Source organism: Plasmodium yoelii, assembly GCF_900002385.2.
Source record: "Plasmodium yoelii strain 17X genome assembly, chromosome: 12".
Taxonomy (NCBI): domain Eukaryota; phylum Apicomplexa; class Aconoidasida; order Haemosporida; family Plasmodiidae; genus Plasmodium; species Plasmodium yoelii.
The window spans coordinates 746,059-769,694 of record NC_036184.2 but is presented as its reverse complement, the minus strand read 5'-3'; the positions used below and the strand labels follow the sequence as shown (position 1 = coordinate 769,694).

The following is a 23,636-nucleotide window of genomic DNA, read 5'->3' as shown; positions in this document are numbered from 1 at the left end:
AATTTATAACCCTAGATAGCCAAAAATGTATGTAAAAAAAAAAATAATTGATTTTTACAAAAATAACATGTTTGTTTTAGGCTTAGGCACTACATGGGCTTTACTTATAAGTACTGGATGTGTATTTAGTTTGAAGTATTTTAGCAATTTTGAACATAGACATTTATATATAATTGATGGTATTAATATTGCAAAACTACATTTAAATTATACAAACAATGATGAAATAAAAATAATAAAAAAAAAAGGAAATTTTGATTCTTCCAATCAAAGAGCAAAATGTGAAATACTTTTGTCTTTAAAAGGGGAACAATTTTGGGTTAATATAAATTCAATAAATTGTCAAAAAATAAAAAATAAAAATAATAATAAAAATAATAATAAAAATAATAATGATGATATGGATGAAGAAGATATAGATATTTCAGATTATATCGAAAATCCATATTTAATTAAAAAAAAAATTAAATCGTTTTTTTACAAAATTAAATCATTTATTATTCCATTTATTTCTAGTAATAATAAAATAAAAGAAAATAATTTATGTGATGATAAAAATAATAGCTCCTCAAAAATATGTACAGCTAGCCAAAATGAAAAAGAAAATATAGTTGATAAGGATAAAGAGACAATTCGAATTATCCAGCAACAATACCCATGGAAAATAAATAATATTATTATTGTTAAAAAAAAAAAAAATCCAAATGAATGTGCTGATAATAGTGTAGTAAGCAGTCTGAACCAGAGTGAAAATAACGTGGCAGAAAATAACGGGGCAGAAAATAACGGGGCAAAAAATAAAAATGCGATTCCAATTGCTGACCTTTTTTACAATTTTAAAACCTTTATTAATAACTTTTTTGATTACAATTATGAAATATATCCTATATATGGCAATCCAAGAGAAAATACTTATTATTATAAATATGTAAATAAAAATCGAGAATTGAATAAGACACAGAAATATATTGGGAAAATTATGTTGTGTGCATTTTGTTTATCAACCATTTTAGCTATAAAAAGAATTCGAATATATAAAAATTCTTATTCGGGTTTAAATTATGTTAAAAATTTTGTGTTAAATAATAAACAACTTTTTCATATTTTAGGAGATACACAAATACAAATCTTAAGTATATCTGGATTATATAAACAAAATTATGTAAATAGTAAAATATATTTCCAAACATGTCAACAAAATGGCATTGTTCAGTTAATTGCTACAAAAAATAAAAACGATAAGACTTTCAATTTATTGCATGCTAAATTACTCTTAAAAAATGATTCTATAGAGTTGAAAAGGGATAACACTATACTGGGTACAGGCAAATATTAAAAATGGAAAATGGAAAAATAAAAAATACCAAAAAATCACAAAAAAATCACAAAATAAACAAAATAAAAAAAAAAAAAAAAAAAAAAAAATATCAAAATCCCCCTTCCTAAGTTATGCATTTTTTAATAGGGCTGATTGAAACCCCCAATGTGCATATACATTTGTTTCATTTTTTTTTCTAACAATATTAAGTGCTTTAATTTATGCTAAAAAAAAAAAATAATTTTTTTTTTTATTTTTAAGGGGATTGAAAAATTTGGAATTCTTATTGAATATCTATTTATCTTTTAATAAAATGTTATTTATTATTCCTTTATGAAATTTTATAAAATAAGTTATCCACATATTTTTTAAGATCTTTCTATTTGTATATATCATATGTGAGTGTGCAAAAATGCCAGTATGTTTTTCTGTTCATAATATAACGGGGATTAATAATCTTAATAACATAATACTATATAGAGAACCTATTTTAATAGATGAAAAATATGAAAATAAATATATAATATTTTTTCCAGGAGATTATTCTAATTTTTTTAAAAATAGTATATATACTTATTATATATATGAACCAATTAATGAATGTAGTGATTATTGTTTTAGTTATGAAGCTTTATTTTGGGTTATATCATCTAAATATTTATATGACCATATAATATTTATTAAGCCTAGTGTTTTTGTTAATTGTTTCTCTACTTTTTCAAATTTTATAAATCATAATTCTGGATCTTTAAATAACAATCCTCAAAATGAAACCAACCCCGAAATAAAACACAAAATCAACCACAAAACCAATCAAAACGTTGTTGCAAATTCAAAGACAGTTACAAAAATATTACCAAAAAATAAAATTGAAACAGAAAAGTGTGAAAACGATAAATATATAGATGCAAAAGGAATCAAACATTTATTATTTATTTTATTATCATTAAATAATGATATATTAAAAGAAAAAAGTGAGGAAGATAGTTCAATACATGGATTCATAAAAAAACAAAATGATGATACATTAGTTAATAACAATTTTCAAAAATGTGGAAATATGTTTCAATCAGATAAAACATTGGATAATTATGATAAGTGTATAAATAATGTTATAAATAAAAATACAATTATAAGAAAAAAATTAATTTTAATAGGGTTTAGTAAAGGATGTAGTGTTTTATTTTCTATACTAAGAGAAATTTATAAAGCAGAGTTTATTTTAGAATATATAGAATCATTATATTTTTTAGATCCAGGTTTTAACAAACAAATATATGACACTAATATAGAATCTAATTCGTTAAAAGTTCTTTCAAAATATAATTTAAAAATATTTATTCATTCAACTCCTAATCAAATATTCGAAAGAAATAGTATGACTGTTCATAAAGAATTAATAAATTTTATAACAATGTTAAAAAATTATAATATTAATATTTTTTCATATTTTCATTATATAAATATAGAACAAAATATTAACCCAATTAATCTTCATTTTGAAATTCTAGAAGATTTTTCAAACCCGTTTTTAGAGAAAATAAATAACATATCTCCATTTATAAATAATTGTAACCAAATGGGAATAACATGTTTAGAAAATAAAAAACCTATAGATAAATTTATTTTTCAAAACTGGCATATGTAGTTGAAATTATTGCAAAATAAATTAATATCGTTAAAATTATCTATGCACACACACACACACACACACACACACATATATATATATATATATATACATATATATATATATTATATATATATACCAACATATGCATACCCATTTTAGGGAAAAAAACAGTCTTGTATGATAAATATTACAATGTATATAATATAAAATTGAGTTGTATATTTCTTTATAATTTTTTTACTCGTAATAAGACATATTTGGCAATCTATTCCTTCCAGGCATAAAAAACATGTTAGTGTATGAACAGTGCAGGTGATCTAATACAAAATCATCATAAATTTTTGTATTTTCATTCTGGATTTTTTCCAAATAAATAATAGTTTTTGTATTTTTATTTTTGATATAAACATTAACATTTTCATTGTTTGGGAAAGTATAATCAAAAATATAAAATTCTTCTGTAGAATTAATTTTCCATAATATTTGATTATCATCATATATAAAATAAATAATACCACATCCACCAAGTGAAATATAAGTATCTTCATTATATTTTATTAAAAATTTTTGATATGTTTGGTCTATTAATGGTTCACATATATTATTTTTTTGTGTATAATTTTCTGTACATGTACATGTTGTTTTATCACTTTGATATTTGCAAATCGAATTTTTTGGGCAATTCCCATTATTAAGTAAGCATGGATTTTTTAAAATACAAAGATCATTTTTTTTAATATAATTAAATGTGCATACACACATAGGTTCTTTATTTAATACATTTATACAAATCGAATTATCTGAACAATAACTTTTTTCACTACATTTATCTCTTATAACACATTTATTATTTAAGAAAACATAACCCTCTTTTTTACATGTACATTCATGTGGTTTATCTTCATGGTATATACAATTTGCCTGATCAGTGCAGTTACCATTATTAACTGTACATAAATTATTATGTACACATTTTCCTTCTCCATTTTTATAAAAATTATCTTTGCACACACATTCTCCTTTACCATTTGAATATATACATTCTTCATTTTTTTTACATTCTATATTATCACAATATCCAATAGCTTCACATTCATTAGTTTTGGGAGATCTAACAAAATGATCTTTACATTCACATCGAGCTTCATCAGTATTTATATAATAAACACAATTTTCTTTATTTTTATTACACATATTAATATATTCTTTTTTTTTACATTTATTTTTAGAAGCATATAAAACATCATAATCGTCATCTGATTCATTATCATAACATATAGGTTTTCCTTTTTTATCTAATAATCTACTAATACATTTGCACACATTTTTTCCTTTTACTACAACACATTTTTTATTTGTTGGGCATTGATCAAAACATGGAATATCTTTTTGACATACCCCATCTATTATATTATATCCATTAATACAATCACAATATATATACCCATTTGAATTTTTACATTCTTCATTTTGTCTACATTTTATTGATGAACAACTTGTAGGAATTTCACAAACCACATTATTATCTTTATTTTTTGATATATAAGGATAATCACAAAAACATCTATGATTAAATTTATTTCCATAACAAGATGAATCGCTAGTACAATATGTACATAAATTTTTACATTCATAAGATACATAAAGATATTGATTATTAATACAATATGTATCAAATTTATACATACTTCCTATATCACAATTACTAGTGTCGTTACAATATGTTTGCACCGATGTTGTAATATTTAAATCTTCACATCCTGGTCCTCCTTTTATTATTGCACTACGAATTTGTATTTTACCTCCAAGACATTCTATTTTACTATTTTCTGTATTATTTAATATTTTTATATAAGATGTAACATTTTGATTTGATTTTATTTTTGTATGTTCATTTATATTTTTTGAAACTGGGTTTTTAGACAAATTTTCTAATCGAAGTTTTGTTTTTTCAGAATGATGCTCATCTGTTTCGTCATCTTCATCATCTTCTTCCTTTTCTTTACATAAATAATTATATTTAAAATATATAAATTCTCCTGTACATATATTTGGGTAATATAAAATTTCTGCATTATATATACTATTACCATATGCACATTTATTTTTCCCATTACATTCTTTTTTTAAAATAGCTGTAATTCGTTTTTTATGAATATTATTTAGAGAAAATGGAATATTATAACAAGAAGCATATGCATTAATAATTTTTATTTCAAAATCTTTTGGGCATTCCATAAATATATGTTCAGGTTTTAATGCTGACCCTGTATATAATTTATCTATATATGTTTGACTATATTCTATATGATTTAATTTTAAAAAATCTTCAAATTCATGAGAATCATAACATTTATTTTGATAAAAATATTTATTATCATTACATTTACATTCTGTTTTGTTTGTTATTTTATTTTGTACACAAATTGAATCTTCTGGACAATTTAATAATTGACATACATCTATAGGTTCACAAGTTTGTTCATTAATTGGAATTCCCAATTTTTTACATCTACATGTTTCAGTAACTTCATCACAATATTGATTTACCGAACAAACTTTATTTCCACATGAATAATTTTTTTCACATTTATTTGATAAAAATTTTCTATAATTTTTAATATCACTTTTAGGGATATAAATTAATTCCTTGTTTAATAAACTGTTTTGTATAATATTATAACCATACTTACATATCCGTTCAGAATATTTTATTTTAGAATTTATTGAATCATTTTTAATTAAAGCACGATTTGGTTCTTCTTTACATCTATATTTTATATGTAATATATATGAATCATATATAGGACATGATTTTACATCAAATTTTGAAAAATTTATATAACAATAAGTTTTATTAGCACATAATTTTAAACCATATAATAATAAATTATCATTTAGACAATATGTAAAAGGAATGCTATTTATAGAAACAATATCAATAAACATTGTATTACAATTTATTAGAATTTTTTTTTGGTTTTCTAAAAATATAATTTCTTGATATATAACATCTGGTTTTAATAATTCGGGTTCACTTATATGATATATGATCATTTCTTTATTATTAAAATGTGTACAATATAATAAATCATTTTGTATTTCTTTAATATATTTATTATTTGGTAATAATCCACAAAAATTATTTTGATAACATTTTATATTATATTTATTATTTGATATACCATGTTTATATATATGATAATTACATGTTTGTTCATCATCATTTATTGAAAAAAAATCTTTTATTTTACTTTCATGTATTAAAGGAATAACAGTAGAAACGCCTTTTTGTTTGTATCCATATGAATCTATGCCATCTGCATGTATTATTTTTCCTTTATGTATTTTATCTCGTATTTTATAATTTAAGGAAAATAATACATTATTATTATTATTATTATCATCATCATTATTAGTTTTATTTAAAATAATATCTTTGCTACCACACCATGAACAGTTAAATAGTATTAACCCCAATATGATTATGATTAAGTTGGTTATCATTATTATTTTTTTCATCATTATAATGCATCTATTTTCATATATCTTTGTTTCGAAATTATTCACATATTTACAACGCAGGTTTTATTGATTAACTCTCTTTTCTCCTCAAATGAAATACACATAGAGGCATGTAAAATGATGTTAGAAAAATATAGGATGCATATAAATTGTCTAAAAATGTTGGAATGTTAATAATTCCCCCTTTATTTAAAAATAATGTCGTTACCCATCTATTTTTTTTGAAAATCGTGAAAGACGATGATTTATTTTTAAATTAATTGGTTAATTAAATTTAGGGGAAATAACAACACATAAAATAAAAAAAAATAAAATAAAAAATGAAAAAAATAATATATATTTAATATAACTATTTCTCTTGTGCACTATTCCAATTTGTTAGAAATTTCCTTTTAATTTGGGGGTGATTTTTTTTTTTTTTTTTTTTTGTAAATTTTAGAATATTTGTTGTAACTGCACTGAACAAATCAGTTTCCATTTTATTACCCAATTTTAGTATTCATATCTAATTTTATTTATTTATATTTATTTTTATTTTATTTTTTTTTTTTTCATATACCATTTTGTGAAAAGATAAAATATTACTATAACATTGTATTATTATAAAGTTGGAAAATTTTCGACATTTCAAAGGTTGCATATATATATGAATATTTTAACAACATGATCAATTATATATAATGCAAAACATCCAATCTTAGTTTTGTTTTCCAACATTGTAAAATGTGTATAGTAAATACATAGAATGGTTAATAGATTGAAACTTCTTTGAAATTTTTACTTTTTTTCACTTTTTTTCACTTTTTTTTACTTTTTTTCACTTTTTTTGATGCATTTGTTTTCCTCTTAACAATTAAGCTTAGGTAATTCCAAAAGACAGACAAATTGTAAATATTTTTTTTCAGTTGATTTGCTAACCTTTTTTATCATAAAAAATCCAATTTAAAAAGTGGAAAAAAACAAAATAATAGTAAAATTACAAATAATATAAAATTTTCGAAATGAATACAGAACAGCTATAAATATGCTCCAAAATAATAAAATAATAAAATAACCAATAACCAAATAACCAAATAATCAAATAACCAAATAATAAAAATAATAAAATAACCAAAATTGAGATAGGCAACCAGCCTATATTGTCGTATATGTGTGTTATATTGTTTTTCCCTTAATTTTAATATGCAAATTATTTTCCGAATTTTTTAAACTTAATAAATAAATATATTTTAAGTTCATAGTACTAGCGGTATAACGCATACCATTGAATTATTTTTTTCTCGTTGAAATGTGAGAAAATATATGAAAATAAAAAATTGAAGAGGTATGAAAATAAAAAATTGAAGAGATATAAAAATAAAAAATTGAAGAGATATAAAAATAAATAAGTTCGTCGTAGCGAATCACTAATTGGTGATAAAACAATTAAAAAGGAAAAAAAAAGTGAAAAAAAAAGTGAAAAAAAACGGAAAAAAAACGGAAAAAAAATCGAGAAAAAAAACGGGAAAAAAAAGTGAGAAAAAAAAGTGAAAAAAAAAGTGAAAAAAAAAGTGATAATAGGATAAAATAATAAATATATATGAAAATGCGAAGAATATTTATTTAGCCAAAAATAACAAAGATATTTTATATTTGTACCCTAAAACCATATTTTTTATTTCAAAAAGAAGACTAAATGCTATGATAAAATAGCATATATATATTTATACATATTTAAAGAGAGAAATTCTAATTTGGCTAGTTTGGTACAACAACAATTTAATACCTTATTGATCAATAAAATAAATAATTTTGAACAAAATGGACGAATTTAATGAATCATTAGAAGATTTAGAGGTAGCATAATATTTCCTTATTCTATATATATATACATACATGTGGAAAAAATTAACTTTAATTTATACAAAATATTTTTGGATGCATAATTGATTGTTTGTATTATTAAAATAGCTTGGTCATATTTTTTTTTTTTTTTTTAGGAAAAAATAAATGAGTATAATAAACAGCTAGCTTTAGTAAGAGATGAAATAAAAAAATATGAACAAATTCAAAATGATCAAAATGAAGAAAATGAGCAAATACAAAACTTGAAAAAGTTGGAATGTGATATGATAGAAGTTATAAACTTAACTCGGGACTTGATTAAATATAAAAAAAAAAGTAAAAAAAAAAAAAATATATATATAATATATATATATAATATATATGTACATATTGTCCATTTTATATGTGTTAATATATTTCTAAACTACAACAGTTATATATGCATACGATATTGTTTAAAATGAAAAATAAAATAGAATATTTTACTGTCTATATTAGTTATATAGTTGGTTTTCTTACCTATTTTATTATTATCCCAAACATTTTTCATTAATTTTTTTTTCATTTTTCTCTTTTAATTTTTAGACGAATCAGATGATGAAATACCCAATCAAATAGCTGAAGAAAATGAACAGCCATTTTCAAACGAAAATGAAAATGTTATGAACGAGTCAGAATTATTAGTTGGGAGAACATGCAGTTTTATGTATGAAAACAAAAGAGTATATGGGTCAATAGAAAATGTAGTTATTCAAAATAATATGGAGCAACTATTAGTTCATGTATTTGAAACGAATGAACAAGTTTTAGTACAAAAAAATTATGTACAGTTAAATGAAATATTGCACACACTACCGACGTCGGAAAATAATCAATTTCAGGCCTTATATAAAAAGGATGGGTAGGAATAAAATAAAAAAATAAAAAATTAACAGATTAAAAAATAACAAAATAACAAAATAACAAATTAATAAAATAAAAAAATACCAAATTAATAATTCTTTGAAAAACCTCATTTAATTTTGCTTCCCTTTTTTAGGCAATGGTACGATTGTATGGTATCGAAAAATAAAGGAGACAGTTATTTGATTACATATATAGGTTATAATAATAGTGAGTATGTAAAAAATGATCAAATAAGAATTAAAAAAAAAAAAAAAATTAAAGAGGTAATCACCCCAGCTGGTTATAAAATACCAGAAAATTTAATAATTAAAGAAAATGACTCATTAAAAACAAAATTAAAAAAAACAAAAAAAAGAAATGCCCTAAAAAAAAAACAAAAAAATGAATTAATAAATAAAGAATTTGCAAATAAAACACAACAATGGAAATCAGTCCATGAAAAAGCTATAAGCAAAAGTAAGCACCTTTTAATAGCTCATAAAAAAACAGAAAATATTGAATATACTAATAATCCTGCAAATATAAACATTAGAAGAAAATTTGACTATAAAGATAATGAAGATTAAAAATAAAAGAAACCAACAAAATGAAAGTTATTATATATACCCAATTAGTCATTTAGTATTCCTCAAAAATTCAATGCTATTATATACGTCTATCAATGTAAATAGTTTCATATGGTGTAGCTATCTATCGAATACAAATTTGAACATTGCCACATTGTGATAAAATATTGGGACAAATTTTTATGTCTCTCTACCGAATATATTTATATGCACACATTTATGTGCTTAAATAATTTCCACATACCGTGGATTTAATATAATTCGTTTAACTGTTTTTATTTTGATGAAATTTATCATTTTTTAACTTTTTTTTTTTCTCACTATATTTTGTATTTATTTTTTGTTTAATTTGTTATCTTTTTTAAAAGAATTTTAGACTAGTTTAGAGCTAAAAAATAAAAAAAAATAAAAAAAAATAAAAAAAATAAAAAAAAATAAAAAAAATAAAAAAAATAAAAAAAATAAAAAAAATACTTGGCACATTTTCTCCTTTAAAGAGAACATTTATAATTTGTTCAAACAGGAAAATAATCACAAGAAGTAGCGACATTATATTGATATCATAATGCATGTATGAATTGTATGGTGATATTATTTTTTTCAATTTATTAGCCACTACATTACATTTTCTTATTGTTGCTATATTTTTTTTTTTTTGAAAAAATGTTAAATCACGTGAACAGAGAGAATATACTTGCATGTATATATATGTGTATATATTTACTATATGTATAGATAAAAAAAAATATATAAAAATTTATTTTTTATAAAATAGTTATGTAAACAAAAGGAAAGGTAAAAAAAGTATAATTTTTTTTCCTTTTTATATGTATTTATTTAATTATATAAATTCTTCATGCATATGCATTTGCATTTGCAGATGCAGGTGTTAAAAATAGCAAAAGCGAAAAGAAGTACTACATTAAGAAGAAACATTTTAGTGAAGCCCCAAACAGTCCTATATATATAAAGAGAGAAATATAAAGAGAGGAATAGAAAGAGAGAAACAAATTTATTATCGAGGGAATACAACTTGAGTTATCTTGCACATAAACAAAATAAAGAATAGCGAATTTGATCATATCATATGTACATAAATATGACATAATTAGGGCCCAAGTTTTAGAAGATATTTTTGATCAATGGAAGAAGAAAAGATTATTGAATCCGGGGAAGTAATATACAATAATGAAAAGGGGAATCTATTTATCACAAACAAATTTCTTATTTACATATCTGATAAAACAAAAAATGAAAAGGAATCGAGTAATTCTCTTTTTTTAATCGAAGATATTGATTTAAAAGTTTGTATATTTAGTTGGAAAAAAACCGAAAAATCCAAAAAAAAAAATAAAATACGATTAACATTTGCCTTAACAAGTAAGAAAAATAATTTTTGTTTTCATGATTATAATAATTCAGAATCATATATTTTCGAATTTTTAAATGAACGTAATTATAATACAGTAACAGAAGCAATTAATTATTTAAATAAAGATAATTTAAAAAATCATATATATATAGATTTTAATTTAAATTTAATAAAAAATAAATATAATGTTTATGAACATGTACAGGTAATAGATGGAAATAATCAACTTATAAATATTGAAGATGAAATAAATACATATAACAAAGAAAATTCAAATGTTTGTAAACAAAACGATTATAATGACCCTATACTCATTGATGAATATGATACAAAGAAGACAAATAATAATAATAATAATGAAAAAAATGCGAATTGTATAATTATTGAGGATAATTATGATGGGTATAATGAGGAATATAATCGTGGGTTAACGAAAAATAAAATAGATAAAAAAAATGAAAAAACTTTGGAAATAGAAAATGAAGAAGATGAAGACGAAAGTGAAGAAGATTATGAAAATGAAATGATGAAAGAATGTCATGTTGTATTAAATAAAATATTTGAATCTGATGAACGTTTAAAAAATTTATATAGAATGTGTATAGAAAATGATATATTAGATGAAAAAGAATTTTATAAAATTCATAAAAATGATATATATGAACATAAATATATGATTTCAAAAGATGACAAAAACATATTAAAAGAACCTATATATATATCAGAAGAACAAAAAATTAATAAAAATGTTGAAATAAATAAAGAAATTAGTAAATTAATATTATCAGAAAATAAAAAATTAAAAAAATTATATGATTATTATATTGAAAATAATATATTAAATGAGGGAACATTTTGGTATTTTTTATTTAACAATAAATACAGCCATTTATTTTTTTATGATAAAAATGAAAAAGACATTATGACAAATAAAAATTTTTTAAATATTCAGCAAAATAACCAACACTCTTTTGAAAATCTAATGTATAATCTTGAAAATGTTAATCAAGATATTAAAGGAACATTAGAAAAATGTATATTGTCAGAATATTTATCAACAAAATTGTCTGACAAAAAAAATGTTATATTCAAAAATAATTATTATTTTAATGAAGAAAACCCTGAAGGCTTTGGTATATTAACTAATGAAAAATTAATACCAAATAATAATAATTCATTAAATTTATTAATTAATAAATTTAATAATTATTGTATCCATATGGTTAAAGAAAAAAAATTTACTATTGATCAATTTTATGATGATCTAAATGAAAAAATTAATGATACAAATTTATCTGATAATATTCATGAAAAAAAAGAATTATTATTTAATCTCGAAAAAAAAAAAAATAATATATGTAACTCACAAAATGAAGACAAAAATGCTACTAAAAATTTATTACAAAATAAGGAAAATTTAGATAAGCAATTTTCTATTTTTATGGACGATTTGATAACAAACAGACATAATACATCAAAAAATTATTCGGATCTCTTTGCCATAGGTATCTTATAAATTTTCTCTACAAAAAAAGTCAACTACTATACCTATTTTTTATTGCACACATTAATGTGTATCATTGGATATTTTTTTATCATTTTGGCTAGCTATAACAACTCACCATTTTTTTTTTTTTTTTTTTTTTTTTAATTTTTTTTTTTTTTTTTTTTTTTTATGACCAACAGGTAGACAGCTTTTTGTCCTTAACACAAAAAAGTGCCAAAGCAATCAATCCCTTCTCATTGGAACGATTGATTACGAGCAGCATATTCTCGACATCGTAAAAGACTATCATGTGAAAATTAATTATTTACTCAACTTGTTTTACACTTCCTACATTCCGGAGCAAAATAAAAGAAATAAAATTCTCGAAAATCTTTCAAAGATAAAGGACGAAATTCAGGCGAAGCAAGTAGGCCATACTAGCTTGAAAAAAAAAAAAAAAAAAAAAAATAATAATAAAATAATAAAATAAAATAATAATAAATATGCCAAACGAAGCTATTAAATTGAAAAAAACTACCACACTACAATCTTCATACACACATATGTTGTTATTTTTTTTTTCAGGAAGAATATAATAGTGTATTAATTATGGGGAAACCACTATTAATTCATTTATTTGAACAAATCACGATATGCAAAAAATTTAACGAGAAACTTAATAAGTACATTCAAGAAAAAAGGAAAAAAACATAGAGAGAACTTAATTAAACGGAAAAAAAAAATATATGTACATAATAATTCCGAATTATGGCGAGAAATAAATCACCATTTTGTCTTTTTTTAGTATCACCATTATGTATATGTATATGTATATGTGTATACATAATGTGTGCATGTTTATGAGCATGTGCTCGATAGGTATGCACATTCTCCGGCCCCTTAACATGCAACAGATAATTTTTTGTGTTTTATTGAAACTTTAAACATTGTTATTTTTTATACTTAAAAAAATGAGTTAAAAATTGGGTGAAAAAAATTGAGTAAAATTGTGAACAAAATTGAGTAAAAAAATTGTGAACAAATAAAATCACAATAAAACAACGGAAATAACATTTCCTATTTGTTGCTTTATAAATCATAAAAAAAATATCATGTTAAATAAAAAGTGAAGTAAAGTTGTGATAATTTTCATTTTATCACTTTTAACATTTGAGAATATATAAAGATTTCGTTTAAATCGTCTAACCAAAATAAAGCCAAAATAAAGCCAAAATAAAACCAAAATAAAACCAAAATAAAACCAAAATATATATCACCCATTATTGGATAGGGTAAAATAAACTTTTTTTTGAACTTCTTGAACTTTTTTAAGAACATTTAAAGTTGGAAGAGATTCCATTGGATTTTCTTTAAATCTACGTTCAATTTCCATTCTTTTTATTTTTTTTTCTAATTTATTTTTACCTTGTTTTTTTCCGTGAAAAATCCACGAGATATATCGAAAGCTTTCTTTGGGTGTCATAACTTTTCCTGTATCATTTTTATAATCGATTTTTATTTCATTTTTATCTGTTGGCATATGTAATGGTTTATTTTCAGGGTTTCTATAAACCTTATCTTCTATGTTTAGTTCCCCTCTAGTTTTCAAATATTCTAATGCCCCAAATAATCCTTCATCTAATTTAATTTCGTTAAAAATTTCAGATACGCCATTTTCTGAAAGATCTATTTCATCATCACCATCATCATATATATTTTCATTTTTTTTTTTTTTTTTTTCATCATCTTGATCATTTTCATCTTGATCATTTTCATCTTGATCATTATGATTTAGTTTTGAAAGTCGATTTGAATTATTTGGTCGATCGGATACTGCAATTTCTATACCATTTATTTTATCATTTTTTTTTAATGTTGATTTTTTAATATTGTCATGCATATCTATTGGTAAGTATATACTTTTACAAAATTCAGAAGCATCTGTTAATTTTATAGTATTATTATTTTTTTCATCTTCAATTTTTTTATCATCATCATCATCATTTATTACAATACGTTTTAATAGTTCATTTTGATAATTAATTCTTTCTTTTTTTTTTTTTTTTAAATCATTTCCTTTTTCTAATAGTTCATACAATTCTTTTTCTTCTTCATGTTGACTAAGTAATGTATCATTAAAATAATTAAATCCCATGTTCATATTTTCTTCTTTAATTTTTTCCATAACATCTTGTAGAATATTACTATTTGCATTTACGTTTTCTTTATTTGGTTTTACATTATTTTTCTCTTTTTTTATTTTATTTCCATTATTTTTTTCTGATTCTTTTTCTTCATTTATTGGATCATCATATAAGAAACTCCACACATCATCTGATTTTCTTTTATTTATATTTTTTATTTTTCTTTTTTTCATTTGAATAGTATTACTACTTTTTGTAATTTCATCATCAACATTATTGAGATTTCTTTTCTTTAAATTTTCTGTATTGTTTTTTTTTATTTTATCAAAATTATTTTTTGCAGTACTTTTTTGTTCATATTCTTTTTCATTGTCATTATAATTTATCTGAATATCAAAGGAATGGTCTTCTTCATCATATTTTGGAATCATATTTATAGATGTGTTATTATCTTTTTGTTCATTTTTTAAATCATTCTCATAATATGAGAGTGGATTATAATAATTTTGGTTCCAATAATTATCATCATTTTTTGTTATTAAGCTTTTGATATTTTTTTTTTTTAATTCTTCATTTATTAAACAGTCATCTTCATCATTTAAAACATTTTGATCTTTCAATGTTAAAACCATATCATTTTCAATTTCTTCAGTTTTATGTTGTACTTTTAAATTGTTAGAAAATTTTTTGCTATTTTGTCTTTTTTTTCCTTTTTTTTTTCCTTTTTTTGACACACCACCATCTTCTTCATCATCTTCTTCATCATCATCACTATATTTTATTTTTTCTTGTTCTAATTTTTTATTTATAACATTTCTTGTTTTATTCACCCAATTTTGAACATCATCAATATCATCTTCAAATTCTTCGGTTAATGTTTTTACTTGGCCATTTTCATCATTTTCTTTTGGTTCATCATTTTCTTTTGGTTCATCATTTTCTTTTTTCTTTCTACCCCTTACACCTTTTTTATTATCATCCCCCTTTTTATTGCCATCCCCTTTTTTGCTATCATCCCCCTTTTCATTTTTGTCTATTTCTAATTCCTTTAATCCTAATTTTTTTCGTAACTCGTTAGTTTTTTCTATGCTTAATACATTCTCTTTTTCCATTTCAGAACATGATAAAAAAAAAAAAAAAAAATTTTTTTTTTTTTCGTTCGAATATGAAAATAGCTGTTTTTATTTATTTACTATTTTTTCTTGAGTACATTATGTGATTTTTCCCTTTTTTCTTGTTTTTCTTAATTATTTATATTTCTTTCTAATTCGTTAAAAATGAGAAAATGAAAAAATGAAAAAATATGCATATGGATATAATATATATAATCTAATTAATTAAAACGAAAAGAAAATTACATAAAAAGGGACATACCATATTTTTTTTTAAGCATTATAGTCAGTCATAATGATTTTTTTTTTTTTTTTTATCATTTTACAAATTTAATTTATATTAAAATTTTTTAATTTTATCCAAAGATATTAAAAAAGGAAAAGTGAAAATTTGTTATATATACATGGTACAAAATTGAAAGAAAAAATACGAAACATTAAATTTGTCAAATTATCTTTACGTTTTGGTATTTTTATAATTTTATATTTATTTCGTTTGTTCGTGTTTGTTCGTGTTTGCCTGTTTTGCCTGTTTTGCCTGTTTTGCCTGTTTTGCCTGTTTTGCTTTTTTTTCCTTTTTTTTTCCTTTTTTTTTTTTTTTTTTTCCTTTTTTCCCCTTTTTGATGTACTCTTAATTTTTTAAGAACAATTATTTAGGGCTTTCCTTTGAAATGTAATTTATTTCATGTGGCAAGCTCACCAATAAATGATTAAAATGAACGAAATGAACGAAATGGAAAAAACCCATTTTTACTGGGGTAGTGAAAAATAGTGTAAGGGTTTAGTTTATTTATATTGTACTGTTTTATTTAAAAAATATAAATATATTTTGAAATTTTGCTAATTTTATTGTTTATACAATCTTATTACCAAAAATGAAAAGAAGATGGAAATACGAAATAGTGGGAGAGGTATGAATAAATGTGTTTTTTTTATCAAACAGTTATTTCAACTGTATTTAACATGTTCTACATATATGTGATATATATAAAAAATATTTTCGCAAATTTATGGTAATATATCACTATATATATATATTAGTGTGATAAAAAAAGAAAGGCATATATTTACCTTTTTTAAGTCTTAAGAATAAAAAATAAAATAATAAACCCTTATAGTACCATCATAGTATTTTTTAAAATTGAAGAAATGTTCAAACTTTTATAAATATAATTTAATTGTTTGTATAAAAAATAGCTAACATTGGTTTATGCATAATTTTATCCAGTTATTTTATTTTACACTAAATAGAAAATTGTGATTAAATTTTTATAAGTAAAATAGGATAATACCATTTAACACATGTATAAATAAATGATTATGCTAAAAAAAAAAAGTGTTTTATAATTATTATCAAAGAATAAAAAAACAAAAATAATAAATCCATACTTATTTTGTGATAAATATAACCCATACTTATTTTGTGATAATATTTTTTTTTTTAAAAAGAATAAAATAAGCATTTATTATTTATATTGATAAATAAATATAAAAAAAATGTACACTATTAGGTCTATTTTTTTTTTTTTTCTAATGTTCTAAATATTTGATATATTTTTATAACTGTATATACACTCTATTTTGTTATAAAAAAAAATATTATAAAAACAAGGTGATATATAAACATATTTGGATATAAAAAAATATCAATATATTTTCATTTTTATCGTTAGATCATTTTCAGTCATACAAAATAGACTTGATGTGTGTATGTATGTATGAATATATTTTTTATTTTATTTTAATTATTATAAGATCTACATTTATGTTTTACCACTTAAAATATTTAAAAATATATAATTTTTAAATTGTTTTAGGTTTTATATTCTCTTTTTTCTTTTACATTTCATTTATTTGCTTAAAATATAAATATATCAAAAAACAAATTTTATAAATAAGTTTAAATAGTGTGAATTGAATGTTTTAATTTGGCATACATATTATCATTATCATTATTATCATCATTATTTATGTAAAACATCCAAAAAAAAAAAAAAAAGGAAAACATATTTTATTTGACCAAGTAATGAGTATACATAGTATTATTTATAATATAGTTTTTTATTTTATTCATTTTTATTGAAAAATAACACAAACTTACAATTATATTTTACCTACATATATTATTATATCTATTCATTATTTAAATATGCTAAAATCATATATACATTCGAAATAACCAATAATACAAACAATTTTTTTTTTTTTTATATAATAATAAAATATAGTGGAAAATATCTATATGTGTAATCTTTATAAATTTATTTGAATATATTAAATATATTAAATATTTTATTTTTGTGTATTATACCCATTACCCAAAAAGGACCAAAAAAAGAACAAAAAAGGAACAAAAAAGGAACAAAAAAAGAACAAAAAAAGAACAAAAATTGTTTAAAACGGGTTAAGTAGCATTTGTGTTGTTATATCTTTCCATTAATATCTGTACATACACCGTGTATCATATATATATATATGCATATATTATTAAATATACGTTTATTTTGAAGATTGTTTATGTTACTTTATTTGCATGGAACAGTTATCCCTACATATGATTGCACACACGTGTATACATACATACTACATACTACATACTACATACATACTACATACATACATACATACATACTACATTGCATACATACTGGGCCCATCCATCCGCCAACAAACAGACTACACTTGTGCGAGAAGATTGAGAAATTTGTGTAAATACGGAAGAAGGAATATAAGATAAAATTACATTGAACATTGTTTTATAATTGTGAAAAAAAAAAAAAAAAAAAAAAAAAGCTTAAAGTATTAAAAAGCTCTCATTTTTTATTAACATTTCTACAAAATAAATTAATAAGTCATACAAAACATAGTAACATATTTCTACATATAATATTTAAACATGTGTTTTTTTCATTTATTGTTATATTTTAAATAAATAATATATATGTATATATTTTAAAAAAAATTTATGAGTTTATTTTTTCCCTCTTTAATCACGTAGCAATATAATACTATATACATACATGTGTATGTATACAATATATAAATATACAATATATAAATATACAATATATATAGTATATAATATACAATATATAATATTGTAATAATACATGTACAAATATATGCGTTAGCCAAAAATATAATTCATATTAATATTTATTATATATTCATCAAATAAGTTGGATGCGATAAAAATATTTAAATTAAAATTTTTTTTGCCAATAAAAAAATTTACCATCCCCTTTCATTTATTTGTGTTTTTTTTATGATAATATATAATATCTTTATTGCTACATATAAGCCCGTGCACGTAATAAATATATATACATACACATGCATATGCATAGATTATATATAACGCAAAAAATATATAATCTGGATATATTACACATTAATTCATATACTTGATATGTTTTATTTTTTAGTAACTATTATATCTGATTTTCATAATAGTTAACTTTTTTTATATTTTTATATTTTATATTTTATATTTTTATATTTTATATTTTATATTTTTATATTTTATTTTATATTGTTTATTTTTTACTTTTTATTTATTTGTTATATTGTATTATATTTTGGGAGAAAAAAATTATAAGGCATATAATAATTACTCCACAATAATAATAAGAAGAAAAAAAAAAAAAAAAAAAAAAAAAAAAAAAAAAAAAGTGGGTAAACATGTAAGTATATATGTTTCATAATTTGAATAAGTGGAATGAATTTATATATAATTTTAAATTATCTTCAAAACCTTACGATTTTTTTCTCTTTAATTTCGAAAATTTTAAAAAACTAACATGTATGTTAATATTAAACTTAATATATAATAAGAACATAGATATAATAAATAAATAAATAATTGTATATGCTGCATATATACATGTGTATATTATTGTCAGTCTTATATATCGTGGGTATATATATAAAATAACATCGAATTATTTTAGTTATTTTTTTATTTCCATATATGTATATGCGTATATTTTTTTTTTTGTATATATAAATAAATTTCACAAAAAAAACAAAATCTTTATAAATAACGAAAATTTAGAAAAGAATGTGTGTAATTCACAATTTATATAATACCCCCAAATTAGTGTAGTGTCAACTTCACATATGTATAGATATGATTTTTTCCATTTTATTAGTTTTCTTTATATATATATAATGTAATATTTTATTTCTTTGATGATTAAGTATATGCACACATATATGTATAAGCATATGTATATGTATAAGCATATGTATATGTATAAGCATATGTATATGTATAAGTATACGTATAAGGATATCCAATTGAATATTTAATTCAGATATTGTAGGAGACCAATATAATATATTTATAGATATAGGAAGTTTTGAAGCGAATGAAATATTGATATTTTTTATATTTTTTTTTTTTTTTTTTTTTTTTTTTAATCACATATCTTAATATTAGATACACTTTGATTTAAATGGAAAAAGAAGAATTGAAAAATTTTAGTATCATAAATAACAGAGGAATTAATTGTCCCTTAAATGCATGTTGTGATAATATAATTGATAAGAATGGAAATGTAATATATAAAAATTATAATAACTTATACAAATTAACATACAAACATATTTATAAATATAATAGAATCACATGCATAAGTACAGACACGATTTATGATAATAACAATAATGCTTACACCCCTCTCTATCATTATTATTACTCTAACAATGGGTTAGATGTAGATAATATTAAGGTAGATGATGAAAATGGGCAAAAAATTGAAAATAGGGAAAGTGATGATGGTGATAAAAATGGGCAAAATGATGATGGCGATGAAAATGCATATAATATGAACAGTAGTAAACAAGAATGCTTAAGATATAATTTATATGAATTATTGTTGTTAAGATTTTTAAATTATAAGTCAGATAAAGAAGATGATCCAAATGATATATTAGATCGTAGTTTTTTTATAAAAGAAAATAAATATATTCGAGGAAATTCTAATAAATATATTAGAGATGGATACAACTCTTCAAATGTACATGACAATTCTTTTTCATTTAATCAACCAAACAATAAAGGTGGTGAAATAGGTGTAGAATCTATTAGTTACAACATTTCTAATTCTAATAATAACCATTATCTAAATTATGAATCCACAAATAACAATAACTATACATCATCTCAAAATTTAAATCATAATTATTTATATAATAATAATAATAGGACAAAAAATGGATATTATTATGATAAATTTGATGGACAAAATAAAAATTCAAATATTTATCTGAACAATATAAATAATTCGAATCCGAAAGGTTTTAAATATATAGATGATAATTGTTATAATTTGCCAATAAATAATATATACATAGATGTAGATGGTAAAATTCATTTAACTGAAAAAGAGAGAAACAACGGATTAGGATATAATGCGAATGTGCATTATGGAAATAAATATGACCGAAATGGAAACTATCATAACAAGGAGAATGGAAACTATCATAATAAGGAGAATGGAAACTATCATAATAAGGAGAATGGAAACTATCAGAACCAATCACAATACTCACAATACTCGCAACATTCGCAGTATTCGCCAGCTTATGAACATATTAATAAAAATGATCCCGATAAATATTGGGATAATCCCTTAATATATGGGAAAAAAGGTAACCACGAAATATTTACACTTGGCGATATTAAAAAATTTTCACAAAAAAATGAAAGAGAATATGATATAAAAGGAAGGAATTATAATAAGTTAAATGCAGATATGATAAATGATGGCAACGCTAACAATGTTAATAGCGTTAATAGCGTTAACAATGTTAATAACAGTTTTGTGAATAGTCGGTTAAAAATTGGTAAAGAAGTACAGATAAATAATGATATACAAGGAACACATCGAAATAACAATTATTCAATATTTAAAGATAATGATGAAGAAAATTTAGCAAAAAGCAATTTTGCAAAATGGTTTAAAAATAATAACACTGATGAGAATGATAGTGGAAATTTAATCAAGTATCTAAATAATAAAAATAAAACCGGAACAGAAATAGGGGTTCGATATAATAATAATGGAATCAATGGAAATCTTGGGACAATACCAAATCATGGAGCTAGCGAAATGTATAGTAGAGTGTTAGAAAATTCCACATACACTAATGTTAATAATAACAGCCTGAATTGTGTATATACAAATGAAAACGTGTCTAACAATAATAATAATAATAATAATAATATTATTAGTGGTGGTAATATTATTAGTGGTGGTAACAATATTAGTGGTGATAGTGGTGGCAATAATATTAGTGGTGATAGTGGTAGTGGTGGTGGAGAGTCAAAGCAATTGAGTAACACAGTTGCAGAACTGGTTATGAAACAAATATCGCTAATCAAAGAACGTAATAAAAGTATGGAAGATATTGAAAAACATAATTCTTTAAATTTATATGAAAATAATTGGAAAAATAGTAACAGTTTTAAAAATGGAAGCAATATTATCGGACAAACAGAAGACAATAATTTATATATAAAAGATGGAGGTAAAAATATATTAGATATTATAAAAAATTTAAATTCAAATAAGCTTACACATGAATCTATGGAACATGAAATTATTAAACGATCAACTGTTGGAATAGGAAATGAAAATTATTCTTTCCCTATAAATAATGAACAATATAATTATCGAAATATTAATAAACAACATTCTATGGAAAATGGAAATCTTAAAAAGAAATTTTATGATAATAATATAAATGATGTTAATAAAAATAATATGAATATAGATTATATGATGATGAATAAAAAAATAACAAATAATATTGGAATAAATAATGGAATTAATATTGAAAATAATTGGGGAAATTCTAATTTAGGAACATATAACAAACATCTAAATATAAATGATAAGCTCAATTTAGGATCTAGAAATAACTATAATTATGAATATTATCTAAATAATGATTCTAATCTAAATTATAATTCATATAAAAATAAAAACACAACACAAGGAAATATAAATATTACACCTATTATAAATTCTTTATTAAGATTGGAAAATGATAACACATATAATGATATTGGTAAATCACCATCTTATTTGAATAAAGGAGGAGATACAAACATGGGATATTATATAACTGAAAATATACAAAATGCTAAAGTTAATAACGTTTTAGATTCTTTAAAATCATTGTTAAAAGCTTCTCAAAAAGATATAGATGCAAATAATTTCATGAATTCACATATAGGAAATTTATCTCATAATTTAGGTAATAGTCGAATATACAATAATAGTTCTAATTTTAATAATCAAAAAAATTCTGTACAAATAAATAAATATTCTAATTATCATTCGCAACAATATTATCCAACTCAATATAAGCAAGATTACAGACATTATCCACATTCAAATTTTACCGATTCCAATAAAAAAAAATTGTATAAAAAAGATAAGCACATTTCTAAATACTCGAAATCGGAAATACCAACTAACGAAACAATAACCATTCCATTGACAGAGGAAAATTAAGTATGATAAAAATGACAAGCCAATTGAATATGATAAAAATGACAAGCCAATTGAATATGATAAAAATGACAAGCCAATTAAGTATGATAAAAATGAGCAAGCCAAATTGGAGCATGATAAAAATGAGCAAGCCAAATTGGAACAAGTTTACCAATTTTAATCAAATTATTTTAAACCAAATGAAGATTGACATATATATCTTTTCCCTTTCCCCCCCTTTCTTT

At 21.5% G+C, this 23,636-nt stretch overlaps 7 protein-coding genes across 7 annotated transcripts; 5 read left to right on the top strand and 2 right to left on the bottom strand.

Moving 5' to 3' along the window:
- Nucleotides 1–25: 25 nt before the first annotated feature.
- PY17X_1218500 (conserved Plasmodium protein, unknown function) lies at nt 26–1,336 on the top strand (the record flags this gene model as incomplete). Its single annotated transcript, XM_718607.1, has 1 exon — nt 26–1,336. One exon carries the CDS (start codon nt 26–28, stop codon nt 1,334–1,336), a length of 1,311 nt encoding a protein of 436 aa, XP_723700.1.
- A 394-nt stretch (nt 1,337–1,730) lies between these two features.
- On the top strand, nt 1,731–2,966 carry PY17X_1218400 (conserved protein, unknown function; the record flags this gene model as incomplete). The annotated part of the gene is made up of 1 exon (XM_718608.1): nt 1,731–2,966. One exon carries the CDS (start codon nt 1,731–1,733, stop codon nt 2,964–2,966), a length of 1,236 nt encoding a protein of 411 aa, XP_723701.1.
- A 222-nt stretch (nt 2,967–3,188) lies between these two features.
- Nucleotides 3,189–6,476, bottom strand: PY17X_1218300 (Rh5 interacting protein, putative; the record flags this gene model as incomplete). The annotated part of the gene is made up of 1 exon (XM_718609.1): nt 3,189–6,476. The coding sequence occupies one exon, from the start codon at nt 6,474–6,476 to the stop codon at nt 3,189–3,191; it is 3,288 nt and encodes a 1,095-aa protein (XP_723702.1).
- A 1,800-nt stretch (nt 6,477–8,276) lies between these two features.
- On the top strand, nt 8,277–9,772 carry PY17X_1218200 (survival motor neuron-like protein, putative; the record flags this gene model as incomplete). The annotated part of the gene is made up of 4 exons (XM_718610.1): nt 8,277–8,312; nt 8,456–8,636; nt 8,886–9,201; nt 9,340–9,772. The coding sequence occupies 4 exons, from the start codon at nt 8,277–8,279 to the stop codon at nt 9,770–9,772; spliced, it is 966 nt and encodes a 321-aa protein (XP_723703.1).
- Nucleotides 9,773–10,914: 1,142 nt separating this feature from the next.
- Nucleotides 10,915–13,344, top strand: PY17X_1218100 (conserved Plasmodium protein, unknown function; the record flags this gene model as incomplete). The annotated part of the gene is made up of 3 exons (XM_022956762.1): nt 10,915–12,649; nt 12,831–13,057; nt 13,216–13,344. The coding sequence occupies 3 exons, from the start codon at nt 10,915–10,917 to the stop codon at nt 13,342–13,344; spliced, it is 2,091 nt and encodes a 696-aa protein (XP_022812615.1).
- Nucleotides 13,345–13,903: 559 nt separating this feature from the next.
- Nucleotides 13,904–15,886, bottom strand: PY17X_1218000 (U4/U6.U5 tri-snRNP-associated protein 1, putative; the record flags this gene model as incomplete). Its single annotated transcript, XM_022956761.1, has 1 exon — nt 13,904–15,886. The coding sequence occupies one exon, from the start codon at nt 15,884–15,886 to the stop codon at nt 13,904–13,906; it is 1,983 nt and encodes a 660-aa protein (XP_022812614.1).
- A 4,457-nt stretch (nt 15,887–20,343) lies between these two features.
- Nucleotides 20,344–23,412, top strand: PY17X_1217900 (conserved Plasmodium protein, unknown function; the record flags this gene model as incomplete). The annotated part of the gene is made up of 1 exon (XM_724220.1): nt 20,344–23,412. One exon carries the CDS (start codon nt 20,344–20,346, stop codon nt 23,410–23,412), a length of 3,069 nt encoding a protein of 1,022 aa, XP_729313.1.
- Nucleotides 23,413–23,636: the final 224 nt, after the last annotated feature.